At 39.3% G+C, this 14,898-nt stretch overlaps 1 protein-coding gene across 1 annotated transcript in view; it reads right to left on the bottom strand.

The window, feature by feature from the left end:
- LOC120093129 (vomeronasal type-2 receptor 116-like) overlaps positions 1 to 14,898 on the bottom strand; it is a 99,708-nt gene that overhangs the window by 27,311 nt on the left and 57,499 nt on the right. Inside the window, exon 4 of the mRNA XM_039089912.1 lies at positions 11,676 to 11,903. Coding sequence (XP_038945840.1) covers positions 11,676 to 11,903 — 228 coding nt within the window. The remainder of the gene's footprint in view (positions 1 to 11,675; positions 11,904 to 14,898) is intronic.

The following is a 14,898-nucleotide window of genomic DNA, read 5'->3' as shown; positions in this document are numbered from 1 at the left end:
CTCACGACAATATTTTGAAACCTCACCCCAAGTGGTAGAATGCCTAGTGGTCATGGAGGTCCTTGAAAAATTCCAGATGCCTCTAAATATTGTTTCAGATTCCTCCTATGTGGTCAATGCTGTTAACATCCTTGAAACCACCGGCGTAATTAAAACAACTAGCAAGGTAGCAGAGATTTTCCAAAAAATCCAAATTATTTTAATAAATAGGAGATTCCCTGTATATATTACTCATATACAGGCCCATTCTGGACTCCCTGGTCCAATGAGTTCAGGGAATGATTTGGCTGACAAAGCCACAAAAGTGATAGCTGTGGCCCTGGCCTCTCCTCTAAAGGCCGCTAAAACCTTTCATGGCAATTTCCATGTTACTTCGGAAACTTTACGCTGCCGCTTCTCTATAACTAGAAAAGAGGCATGTGATATAGTCACCCAATGCCAACAGTGCTGCCAGTTCCTCCCAGTTCCTCACATCGGGGTCAACCCGAGAGGAATACAGCCTTTGCAAATCTGGCAAATGGATGTTACTCAGAATTCTACTTTTGGAAAATTACAGTATGTGCATGTATCTATAGATACATGTTCTGGCATTCTACATGCCACCCCACTTACAGGAGAAAAAACAACACATGTCATTCAGCACTGCCTTGAAGCATGGAGTGCTTGGGGAAAACCAAGATGTGTAAAAACTGACAATGGCCCCGCCTATACATCTCAAAAATTCCATCAGTTTTGTGCTCAGATGCAGGTTACCCATCTGACGGGCCTGCCCTACAACCCTCAAGGACAGGGAATCATAGAGCGTGCTCATCGGACGCTCAAATCATATTTAATAAAACAAAGAGGGGGAATTATGATAGAACTCCCCCCAACACCCCGAGTGGCCCCTGCTTTGGCCCTTTTTACCTTAAATTTTTTAAATCTTGATGAAACTGGGAAAACAGCGGCTGAGCGACATTGCTCAGAGCCCAAAAGGACAAAAGAATTAGTTAAATGGAAGGATGTATTGACAAACGAATGGAAGGGCCCGGATCCTGTTTTGAGAAGATCCAGGGGAGCTGTTTGTGTTTTTCCACAGGATAATGAAAATCCAGTTTGGGTTCCGGGATGACTTACTCAGAATATCAAGACAGAGGACCAAGAAGATGACAACTCTGGTGATCCTCATGCTGATCCAGGGAGTGCCAATAAAAGTGCAGAGTGAACTACGGTGGGGAATAATGTCAACCTTCCCCCTCCCGATGCCGGTGATGTATAATGCCCAAGTGTTTCCACGTTTCTTTACTACCAACAAAGAATTGGGACTAGCCTATTTACCATTAGATTCCCATATAGAGCAAGTAAAAGAAAATAGGACTATTCCCCTTAAGGGCAGCCTTTGTTTTGGCATATTCAACAAAACATCTTCTGATCTTCCTTGCATTATGTTGAGTAATCAATCTTCTGCTTGGTTAAGGGAGGCCACATGGGGAACTGGTGAGGAAGACATTGTGGCTAATGCCACAGTTCTCTATGGTTGGTGGCCTTACATTAACTCCTCCACCTGCCCTCTTCGTCAACCAAAGTTGGCACCCTTTTGTAGAGGGACCCAGGATGAAAAACTTACTTTGCCATGGACTGGTTGCCAGTCCTGGGACTCTGCCTGGGCAGTCCAGAATTTTTTCTCCTTCTCCCCTGATTTGGGAGGCAGAGTGAACTTCACCACCATAGATCCTAGACGGTCCAATAATAATCCCTTTGATCAATGGATGCTTTGTGGCGTTAATGGTAGCTGCACTGATCTTATGCCCATGGCGATGCTACTTGGAGGAAAGGGCGAAAACGGACGGTTATCATTTTCCTGGACGGGGAATATCCACCCTTCAGCCTCTGTCTGGACAGCTACTCACATAAAATATAAACCTTATTGGAGCACGGGGTTTAACCCTGCTTCGGTTTGTGTCTGGCCGCCATTTGTGTGGATTATAAGTAATGCCTCTAAAGTTTCTAAATTGAATATTACAGACGGTTCATGTTTTTATGCCCTGTGCTGGGATGCTAGCCAATATTCTGTAGCGGTAGTTACCCGCATGCCTCGCTTTATCCCGGTCCCTGTTGAGACTCCGGGGACCCTGACCTTATTTAGAGGAAAGAGAGATTTTGGCATCTCTGCAATTATTGTTGGCATTATTGCTACAACGGCAGTTGCTGCTTCAGTTACTGCCTCGGCATTGGCCTTGTCAAACTCAGTACAGACAACCCAAACTATCAGTGATTTATCGGCTACCGTCTCTGTGGCTCTGGACAGACAGGCCTCGGCTAATACTCAGATACAAGGAGGCCTCATGCTTGTTAACCAACGTATAGCTCTGGTCCAAGAGCAGCTAGACATCCTATGGCAACTGGCCCAGCCTGGCTGTGAACAAAAGCTCCCCGGCCTTTGTGTCACATCTATACAGTATGAACAATTTACCAAAGCTGCCAATTTGTCTAAAACCCTTTCACAGCATTTGTTACAGAATTGGACCTCGGATTTTGAGCAGACGCTTAGAGAACTGAGAGCGGCCATCATTCAAGTAAACTCTACCCGACTGGATCTGTCTTTGACAGAAGGATTGTCATCCTGGATCACCTCAGCAGTCTCTTATTTTAAGGAATGGGTGGGGGTGGGACTGATTGGAGCAGTCCTCTGCTGTGGATTAGTGTTACTTCTCTGGTTGCTTTGCAAATTGAGATTTCAAACAAAAAGGGACAAAATTGTGATCGCCCAGGCGCTTATAGCCCTTGAACAAGGAGCGTCAGCCGATATTTGGTTGACCATGCTCAAGCAATAGGTCGCCGGCTGGACAGCTCTTGCACTCCTAGGACCTCGGTCCGTTGCACAGGATTAGAGTGTCTGGCTTGAGCAGCCCATGAGGGATGACGAGCTTAGCATCGCACAGGGAAGTTCTACCAAACACGCTCCCTGGAAGGCATGTCATATTACATGAGGGTATCTGCCCCAGTTTTCCCTCCCTCAAAAAATGGCAGTGCGACCGGTCGGGAGTGCCCTGGGTCTCAACAACAGCTTAAGGGTATCTCTCTTGTACAGGTTTGCCAACTTTGCGCGAGGATATGACCTCTGCCTTCACCCTCCTATTTATGGGTGTCCTATTTGCTTATAAACAGAAAAGGGGGAGATGTGGAGGGCCGCCCCCACATTCTCCATTGTAAGATGGTGCCGATATCCGGCAAGATGCACCTAGTAAAAGGGCAATACGCAAGCGCCTGGTAAATTCCTCACTCAGGGGGACACGTATGCTGTGGTACATCAACTGGCATGTTTGGCAGCGACCAGCCAGAGAGTGACACATCCTAGGCGAGGATAGTTTCCTATATAAGGGATGGTCTTTCCCTCACTCGGGGTCTCCATATTGTAAGCTTGTGCTCTCGCTCTCAAGATGCATTAAAGCTTTTTCTGCAGAAGGATCCTTTGTGTCCTGCGTTGTTCTTGCTGGCAAGACGTAGCGTGGGACAACCATGAACTAAGGCTAGTCTTCGATAACAAGAAAACAACAAAAAGCCCACAGATACATGGAAGCAGAACGATGCTCTACTCAGTGATAACTTGGTCAAGAAGAAATAAAGAAATCAAAGACTTTTCAGAATTTAAAGAAAATGAAGGCACAGCATACCAAAACGTATGGGGCACAATGAAAGCAGTACTAAGGGGAAAATCATCGCTATCAGAGCTTCCAAAAAGAAACTGGAGAGAGCATACACTAGTAGCTTGACAGCACACCTGAAAGCTCTAGAATAAAAGGAAGCAAATACACTCAAGAAGAGTAGACAGCAGGAAATAATGAAACTCGGAGTTGAAGTGAACCAAGTAGAAACAAAAAGAACTATAGAAATAATCAACAAAATAAGGAACTAGTTCTTTTAGAAAATCAATAAGATAGACAAACCCTTAGCCAGACTAACCAGAAGGCACAGAGAGAGTATCCAAATTAACAAAATCAGAAATGAAAAGGGAGAGATAACAGCAGAAATGGAGGAATTTTTTTTAAAAAAATCACCACATCATAGTACAAAAGCTTATACTCAACAAAACTAGAAAATCTGGATGAATGAATATTTTCTAGGCAGATACCAGGTACCAAGGTTAAATTAAGATCAGATAAACATCCAAACAGTCCCATAATTCCTAAAGAGAGAAAGAGTCATTAAATCTTATGAAAATGATGGAATCCTTTAAAGAAGAAATGAATGGATTCCTTAAAGAAATACAGGAGAACACAATCAAACAGGTGAAGAAAATAAATAAAACTGTTCAACATGAAAACGGAAATAGAAGCAATAAAGAAAACACAAACTTAGTGAATCCTGGAGATGGAAAACTGAGGTAAAAGGATAGGAGCTACAGAAACAGGCATTATCAACAGAATGAATATAATAAATGAAAGAAGAGAATCTCCGTCTTAGAAATACAATAGAACAAACCCATATATCAGTTAAAAAATTAACCCTAAACTGTTCCTGATATAAAACTTCCAGAAAGCTTGAGAAACTATGAAAATACTAAATCTAAGAATGATAGGGATAGAAAGAGAAAATTCCTAGCTGCAAGTTCCAGAATTTTTTTCAACAAAATTGTAGAATTAAATTTCCCCAACCTAAAGAAAGAAATTTCTATAAACACACACGATGCTTACAGAAAAAAATTAGATTGGACCAAAAAATGTCTTTGCATTGTATAATAATCAAAACACTAAATCTCTAGAATGAAGAAAGAATATTAAAAGGGGCAAGGAAAAAGCCCAAGTAACATACAAAGGCACCTATAAGAATAACACCCAAGTTTTCAAATGAGATTCTAAAATCCTTATGAGCCTGGACAGATGTCTTGCAATCTCTAAAAGACCATACATGCCAGCCCAGACTGTTATACACAGCAAAAGATTCAATCATCGTAATGGAGATAACATTATATGACAAAACTAAATTTAAATGCTACCCATGCACAAATTCAGCCCTACACAACATACCAGAATAACTTCCTGTTTTCCAGTCCATAAGCCCCCATTCCCTCCCCTCCTCAATACGGGTATTCCCCCTTAGTCCCCCCCACATATCCCCCTGCACTGTGTTGTGTATTGGTTTGGTCCACATAGCGTTGTTGAGCTCAACTTGTGGTAATACAACTATTGAGATAATCTCATACATGAAGTGCTTGCGAGACTCAGACAGCATCTTGCAGCTTCCATGACCAGTTGGTGAGTCTTATGGTTTCTTCAGGATTGAACTACAGCTTCTGGTTTGTGCCTGGTGACTGCCTACCTAGAGTACTGTTCTGCAGCTGCCGAGTCCTACCTGGTGTCTGCTACGGGACTGAAATGCTGAGAAAGAAGATCAAGCTCACCCCAATGAACTATTGGTCAACAGGCTCACTTCATATATATCCTAATAACTTTTCTCTTCCTCTACTTCTGCTAGCTGGTGGGGTAGAAGAGAGGTTGAACCCCTATTAAAAGTAGGTTGCAAAATATTTATGCCTACAAACTCCCCTTCATGTTAAAAGGCTTGGAGATCTCAGAGACACAAGGTGCATACCAAAACATAGTAAAGGCAATATGTAGTAAGCTAATAGTCAACATAAAATTAAATGGAGAGAGACTTTAAGTGATTCATTAAAATTGGGGACATTACAAGGCTGTACACTCTTTATGTAGCACTTAAAGTTTTAGCTAGAGAATAAGACAACTAAAAGATATCAAGAGTATACAAATTGGAAAGGAAGAAGTCAAAGTATTACTATTCACATGTACTATAATAGTATACATAAATGACCACAAATATTTTACTAGGGAACTACTATACCTAAACAACACCTTTAGCTAAATGGCTAAACACAAAAAATATCTAAAAAATCAATACCCTCATTTATACAATGAATGAGCTGAGAAAGAAATTAGGAAAACAATACCCTTTGCAACAGCCACAAATGATATAAAATATCTTGGTGTATTTATAACCAAGCAAGTGAAAGATGTATATGAGAAGAACTTCACGTCTAGAAGAAGGAAATTGACCCGGATATCAGAAGATGGAAAGATCTCTCATGCTCATGCATTGGTAGGATTAACATAGTAAAAATGACCATCAACAAAAAAGTAATCTACAAATTAATGAAATTTGCATAAAATTACAACACAATTCTTTAAAGACCTTAAAATGCAAATTCTCAATTTCATATGGCAAAACAAAAAACCCAAGATAGATAAAACAATCCTGTACAATAAAAGATCTGGAGATATCACATATGATTTCAAGCCATACAGATTAGAGCTGTACTGTTTCAAGAGAAACAGTAAAATAAACTACATGGTATTTGCATAAAAACAGACAGTTTGACCAATGTAGTAGAATTGATGACCTAGAAATAAACCCATACATCTATGGACACTTGATTTTTTGATAAAGAAGCCCAAGATGTACTAGGGAAAAAAGAAGGCATCTTCAACAAATGTTGGATTAATTCTATATCTGCATGTAGAATAATCCAATGAGATTCATATTGATCACCCTGCACAGAATTCAAGCACAAGTGAGTCAAGGACCTCAACATAAATCAAGTTGTACTAAATCTAAGAGAAGAGAAGTGTGTCTTGAACATATTGGCAAGAGAGACAGCTTCCTAAACAGAACACCAATAGCTCAGGCACTAAGATCAAGAATTCTTCTGTTACAGCAAAGGATGCTGTCAGTAGAACGATGTCAGCCTACAGAATGGGAGAAAAACTTTTATGAGTCCTACATCTGACAGAGGGTTGATATTACAAAATATATGAAGACCTGAAGAGAATGAATACCAAACCAAATCAAGCAATTTAAAATGGGGTACGGAAACTAATCAGAATACTCTCAACAGACTAATCTCTAAAACCCAAGAAGCACTATGAAATGCTCAACATCCTTAGTCATCAGGAAAATGCAAATCAGAGCAACTCAGAGTCAATCATACAGATGTCAGAATGGCTGATTTTAAAAACTCAAGTGAAAGCTAAGGTTGGTCAGGATGTAGAGTAAAGAGAATACTACTACTACTTTGCTGGTGGAAGTGCAAACTTGTACAGCCACTTTGGAAATCCTGTTGGCAGCTTCTCAGAAACTGGAGTAAACTTCTACCTGAAGACTTAGCTATTCCATTACAGGGAATATACACAAAAGATACTCCTTGGTAACAAGGACACTTTCTCAACTATGTTCATAGAAGGTTTGTTTGTAACAGCCAGAAATCAGAAGCAATTTAGATGTCACTCAACTGAAGAGTGAATAAAGAAAATCTAGTACCTTTACACAATGAAATACAATTTTGCTATTAAAAACAGGGATGTCATAATTTGCAGACAAATGGGTGAAACTAGAAAAGACCATTCTCAATGAGGCACTCCAGATGCAGAAAGGCACCCATGGTATGAACTCACTTATAAGCCATCAAATGCAAAATATTGATGCTGGAATCCATAAACACAAAAAAGCCAAACAACAAGGAAACCTAAGGGGAAGGGTGTGCTTGAATCTCACTGAGAACAGGAAATACACTGAGAACAGGAGATTGGGTGGATTGAGGGAACTTGGTAGGAGACAGGGAGGGGAGGGTAACAGGAGGAATCAACTATAGGGAGAAGAGAGGTAGAGAAGACTAGGACAGGGTGCTGGTATTTGTAGTGAAGTGTGGGGGCATCTCTGGAAGGAGCAAAAACCTAGGAGAAAGGGAACTCCAACAATCTATGAGCATGAGCCTAGCCAAGGCTTTCAGCAGTAATGGATATGGAACATGAAATAGCTACTCCGTATAGCCAGTGAAGACTTCCAATGGAGGAATGGGGCACCAACCTAGCCAGAAAACCTCCAACCCACAACTTGTCCTGCCTACATGATGTGCAGAGATAAACTTGGAGCAAAATATGAGGGAATGGCCAACCAATGATTGTTACAACTTGGGTCCCATGTCATGAGGGAGGGCCCACCCATGACAATATTAAGGATATTCTGGTATATTTATGGACAGGAGCCTAACATAACTGTCATGTGAGAGGATTCACCCAGCAGCTGATTGATAGAAACAGAAGCAGAGACCCTTAGTTTAGCATTAGCTAGAGCTCAGGGGATCTTGTGGAAAAGAGAAAGAAAGGATTGGAAAGGATTGAAGGAGCCAGAGAGGTCAAGGGCACCAGCAACTAAAAAGCATAAGTGGAACAGACCTAGGAGACCTACACATATGTAACAGATGTGCAGCTTTGTCTTCATGTGGGTCTTCTACAACTGGATCAGAGTCTGTCTCTGACTCTGTTGCCTGCTTTTTAATTCCTTTCCCCTAATTCGGCTGTCTTGTGTAGACTTAAGAATAAAAGATGTGCTTAGTCCTACTACAACTTGATAGGCTCAGGCAGATTGATGTGTGTGGGAGTTTTCTCCTTCTCTGAGGAGTAAGGAATAGGGAGATAGGAAGAGGCAGGCACTGGGAAGAGAGTAGGGATGGTCTGGATGCAATGTAAATTAATTACTGAAAAAAGTTACAGAAAGAAAATGACATGTGTTTCAAAGACCTATACTGGATATGCTAGAGACTTAGGGAAAATCAAGTATTCTTCTTCTAAAGGAACATACACATAAAATGACTCCTAATAACACTGTGCCATACAAGAGATCAGTGCCTCACTTAATCATCATCATCAGAGAAACTTCGAGTGGATTGGACCACAGAGACCTATGATTAGACTATGTGAAAGGGTGAGAAAATTTGGAGCACTCAGTTCTAAATAGAATATCTTCATCACATCCCTTTCCTCAAGGTCTGGGGAACTTTGTGCAAGAGGAAGTAGAGCAGTATCTCCAGACAAATTAGAACTGATGAACATAAGAAATCGCACTGTGTCAGCATGTTCAGGGACTGAATAGGTTCAAGCCAAACAGAGTTTCAGTGCTGAGAGCAAAAACTGGACCAAGATCCTATCTCCAACTGACATCTGTAACTTAGTTTTACATAATGAAGTCTCCTTCTGTATATTAACCACATTTAATGATAGCCTCAATGTCAAGCTGTAGATGGACAATAGAATTGTTCCAGACTTTTGTCTTCTATTGCTTTGCTTAACCATTTATTTTGTCTCATTAGTCTTTGTTCATGTATTATGGTTTCTGACTTTGATTTCGTTCCTGTGTGCTTTGTTTGCCTGGTATGTTTCTTGTTATATTTCTTTTTAAAAAAAATCTGTTTTTTCCCCATTCGTTTGGGCTTCTTATGGATTTTTTTTTCTTTCAGTGTGTTTTGACTATGGTTTCCCCTGGTCCAGCTCTCACTAATTCCTGTTCCTTTCTTCTCCCATCTGAATATCCCCTTTCTGTCTTCATTAGTAAACAAAAAGATGTCTAAGGAATAATAATAATGATGAATAATACTACACAATTAAATAAAACAAAACAAAAATTTAAAATAACACAAACAGAAGAAAAAAGCCAAATATAAAGCATATGAAACACACACACACACAACACACACACACACCCACACACACACACACACACACATACACGATGGCAGACAGGATTCATGATGGCAGACAGGATTCTCATAAAAACACAAAAAAAATATGGTAACATTAAAAAAATGTCCTGACACAACATTAAGAGACAATGAACTTCCAAAGATGCCACAAAGTATTTTTTGTTGGCTTTCTACTGCTGGGCATGCACAGACATTCCTTTTCACCTGATGGGTGTTTAGCAAGGTGAGATGAGCTCTCTGATGCATTGGCATGACTTTTGTAGTAGTAGGCTGTAAAAGCCAAGAGAGACAGAGTCAAAGCAGGCATCAGTGACAGTTGCCAGAGTACATGTGCCAAGAAGACATATGATTGAGCAGATGGAAGAGAATCAACTGCAGAGGTGATTCCATTCTTTTAGGTTAGGATACCAGCAGTCCAGCCCAATAATAAACAACAAACGTGAATCAGTAGCAGTAGCTCAATCCAGCAGAAACTGAAAGGCTCCACCAAATCAGCAGATAAGGCAAGAATCAAATACCATGTGAAGTTCTTTGCCGCATTACTCTCTAAGAAATAAAGACCCGTGAAGAGCAGGAAAGACCAGCAAATATCAGTGAAGACCAGCAAAGACCAGTAAAGATCAGTGAAAACCAGTATAGACCAGCAAAGACCAGTGAAGACAAGTCCTGTATTGACTCAGATATACTACTTTGTTCTTTGGAGTACAGATATACTCCAAAGAGTTTAACATGAAAGTTGATCCGAATTCCTTCTTGCGTGCATGCTAAACAATTGAAATGGAAAATACAGTGGATTCTAAGCTAGAGAACACAAGAGTGTAAACTGTACAATTAAAGATGACATGTTCATTGGTGAAAGTTAGGCATTGAATTCTCCCACTTTACAAATGTTGGTGCCCTGTGTTTGAAAGATAGATGTTAAGAATTGACATATCATTTTTGTGGATTTTTTCCTTTGATAACTATACCCTTCTCTTTCAGTTAATTTTGGCTTGAAGTGTCTTTTTATTGTTACATTTCCCTTCATAATAAAGTTACAGATTTACATTTACTAAAGGAAGCCTGATTATTCATAGGCTAGCATATTCAAGGTTACGTAAATCACAACAATGTTTTTTTCCTCCTGAAAAACATCTGAGGTTTGGGAACATCATTAAACCTAACTATTTTCCAGGAATTTGTGACAGCCAAAGGCATTTATGTGTTTCTTTTCACATTTGTTGTAATTCCACACTTCCTTCTTGAGAAATGACAGCCTTAGCTGTTCCCATGCCTGTGCCCACAAATTCATTATCTCTTCTCAAGAGTTTAATTTAAACCCCAACATTGTAAGTTTGGGTATGTTGTGTATTCATTTTCATTGCAATCTAGAAACTCCTTAATTTCTTTCTTTTTGACTCATTGCTTCATTCAGTGGAGAATTTCCAGTTTCTGTGAGTTTGTAAGTTCTCTGTTTTTTTCTGTTATTGTTGATATTTAGGTAGATAGGATGTAGGATATAAGAGTTTATTTTCATTTTTACCATTTATTGAGACTTGCTATTAGACTGAGAATGTCTTTTTGAAGAAAGTGTCATGAAGTCTTGAAAAGAAGATATATTCTTTTCTGTTTGGTTGGAATGTTCTACAGATATCTGTTAGGTTCACTTGGTTTATAACATACTTTAGCTTTAGTATTTCTATATGTAGTTTTTGACTAGATGACCTGTTCATTGGTGAAAGTGAGACATTAAATTCTCCACCAACTCATCACTTACTGAACTCTATCACTTTTCTTTCTGTTTAAAAAAGAAGAAAACAAACCAGAAAAGAAATACCCAACACACACACACACACACACACACACACACACACAAACAAACACACACACACACAAACACACACATACACACACACCAGCAAAACACCAATACGACAATAAGGGCCCAAACAATGAAATATGTATAAAAATTAATTTTTAAAAAATCTATATAAGTAGCACTGAGTTTCCTAGGTTTAGGGCCTGCCCTGAAGTGAGCCTCCACTGGAAGAAACTACTTTTTTCTTTATGAGAGTGTGTCTATTGCAGATAGCTTCTTTGGTTAGGGGTAGTGCAAACAAGATATTATTACATATAGTACAAAGTGTTACCGTTATACCCAACTCACCTCTGTAATTTCTGTGGGCCATTCTATTGTGTCCTCAGATAAAGATAATTGTTGACCAAGTGGACCATAAGGGGAAAATTGTCCAACTTTCACCTTAAGTTGAAGACCTTCTGGAAAGTTCCAGTAGTTGAGAATATCATACTCTGCATTCAATTTCATTTTCTCATCCAAACTGACTTGTTCTCCAGCGGGATTAGTAAACTGCATATTCTTCAGAAAAGGGTGCAGCTAAAAAGGATAGATTATGCAATACCTTATGATTAAGTTAGTACAGGGGTGAAGACAAATACCCAAGAGTTAGTGAAAGTCTCTTATTATGTATATCTTTGAAGCATAAGGCAAATTTAAACAGGTATATAAAACATAGGACAAATGGCAGCATATGTGTGACTAATTATGTAACATTTCTGAAAATGTCAGTCCTACAGAAAGTTCTGAATCATCTACAAAACTCTTAGTAAATGAATGAAAGTCAGGTAATTGTCAGTTTGTCTAAGAAAAGTTAGCCCATCCATTTATTTTCAGAATTAACCTGTCTTGTATTCCTTTCTGTTGCTTTGATAAAGAGCTTACAGGTTACAGTCCTGAAGACTGTGGAAGGCCAAAAAAAGAAATCAAGGCAGGAACCTGGAGGGAGGAAATAAAGCAGAGACTGTGGAGGAATGTGCTCCTTGAATTGCTTCCATGGCTTACTCAGTGTTCATTCTTATGCAACTCAGGAAAACTTGACTAGGGATGGCACTGTCCACAGTGGGCTGGCCTCTTCAACATATCATCAATCGTTAATCAAGAAAAAGACCCACAGACTTGCCCACAGGCTAATCTGATAGATACAATTATTCAGTTGACTTTACCCCTTCCCATGTAATTCTCCTTTGTGTCAAATTGAAAAGACTAGCCATTACACTGCTCAGAGTAACAAGAGGCCTCAAACACATAAATGGTGATAGATGAAATTCTTTGAGTAGGCTTAAAATCACTTAGACACATCAGTAAGTTTTCTTACAGTTGGTAGAGTCGCCTAGCATTAGTGAAATCCTGGGTTTGATCCTGGCTGTGCATAGACTGGGTATAGTTGTACATGTCTGCTATCTCAGCACTCAGGATGTAGAGTCAGGAGGATCAGAAGTTTGCTGTAGGTCTTGGCCTGATAGTAAATGTGAAACCAGGAAATCTAAGCATATTACATTCTTCAAAAACAGCAATAATGAGAACAACAAAGAAATAGTTTTCCTTTCCTTTTTATTTAAGTAAATAAAAAGGCATATGCTGAAAGGACCCTAAATCTTACTGCAAAGGCACTTACCCTATTTCAAAACATTTAGGAAATTAAATCAGCGTAGATGTTAATAAACTGATAAATAGATAAGTAAAATGTGGTACATTTACATAATGGACTCTTATTCATCTGTAAAGAAAAATGGAATTATGGTAATTTTGGGAAAATGGATGTATCTGGAAATCAGCATACTGAATGAAGCAATGCAAGACCAGGAAGACCAAGGTAATGTCTTCTTTGTCATTTGTAGATGATAACTTTGAATGGTTAGATTTGTAATCTTAAATGGGATGTTTATAGGGACCAGGGAGTTAGAATGGGTTTATGAGAGAGGGAAGGAGAAGTGGCAATAGGTGCTGAGGAGGACATATTAGAACACTTAAGGAATGGAAGAGCATTGTAGGTAGAAAAGTTTAATCCAGAATAGGAGTGAAGAATAGAGAAGAGGATGGGGAGATAATTTAACTAACCAAGTATGAAAAGGCCTGTGGAAATCTTTTGGCTTTTCTGTCTAATAAAATTATAATTAAAAATTTGTTTTGAATTGATGCATCTAGCATTATTGGATATTTCTTCTCACAGAAGCCAAAGATTATGAAGCAAAAATCCCAGTATTTGGTATAGATTAATTTCTTAGGAATTGTTTGTCAGGGGATCCAGATATTGCCCAAACAACTCAGGCTAATGCCACTACTTCTGCTTGTCCATCACTCATATTATTGTTAAATGTACCAAGCTAGACCTGAGGCTAGAGTCCTTTCTCTAGGCTAGCCTTTAGGGGTGAAAACCGTAGATAATTTTGGGGAAGCAAAATCATTAATAGTACCCAGCTGCAAACCCTTTGATTATGATAATGACCTCTTTGTCTAGATACGTTCACTGGAAAGATAGTAACATGAATGTAACAATGAATTTGAAACACAGAACATGGAGGGAATTCATAGCTTTCAGTCGTGGTGGGGGAGGACATTGACCTTAGCAAGAAACATACAGTTACATTGCTAAATAGAAATGGTATCCACCTGCTTTCTAAATACTTATGATAATACTCGCGTGTTAGTTTTGCTTTCTGTATTAATTAGAAGAATTTCTTGGAGTGAGTAGTGGGTAACACAAAGGTTTATAAGTGGTCAAATTGCTAAGAAATAGTATATTTGACTTATGTAAAAGTTAGAATGATAAAATGTCCCTCATAGGGACAGATATTTGAACAGTTTTTCCTTCGTTGCTGCTGTTGTTAGGAGGAGGATTAGGAGATGCTGCCTTGTTGGAGAAAGTATGCCATTGGGTGTGTACCTTCATAGTTTAAAGATTCATACTGCCCCAGTTTGCCAGCTCTGATTCATTCTTGAGTTAGAGGGTGTGAGCTCTCAGCATCCCGCTTTGGTTGTTAATCAGGCCTAACATGTCCTCTCATGCTGTCCTTACAATTATGGCCTCTAAGCCTCTAGAACTGTAAGAGGAAGACAACGTTCTTTTGAGTTGCTTTGTACACAGTGCTTATTCACAGCAACAGAAATGTAACTAACACAGATGTTATTAACCCGGAAAGACATATTGCTGTGAAGAACAAAACCATTTTGTTTTGTGGAAGAATGTGGGAGTTTGTGGAACTTTGGAGTAGAAAAGCAGTTGATTGTTATAAAGAGAGATTAAAGGGCCTTTTAGTAGAGCCTGGAAGACACTGTTGAGAACAGCATATATGAACAGTGGGGAGAGATCAAGAGGTTGCAGAAAGGAAAAACAGTAGCAACTGGATAAGAGGACATTCCTATGACATTTGGGGGTAAAATTCCACGTGCCTCTGCCATCGTCCTAAAAACCTGCCCAGGGTTTTTAACAAGTACCAAACTGATTTCTTGGTGGGTGAAATTTCAAGACAGCCCAATACTGAATCTGTGACATCATTATTGTTAACAACTCTTACAGAGATCTAGAATGAGA

The sequence above is a fragment of the Rattus norvegicus genome, chromosome 12 (genome assembly GCF_036323735.1).
Source record: "Rattus norvegicus strain BN/NHsdMcwi chromosome 12, GRCr8, whole genome shotgun sequence".
Taxonomy (NCBI): domain Eukaryota; kingdom Metazoa; phylum Chordata; class Mammalia; order Rodentia; family Muridae; genus Rattus; species Rattus norvegicus.
Note: the sequence above shows the minus strand (reverse complement) of the source record. Positions and strands in the feature narration are given on the sequence as shown.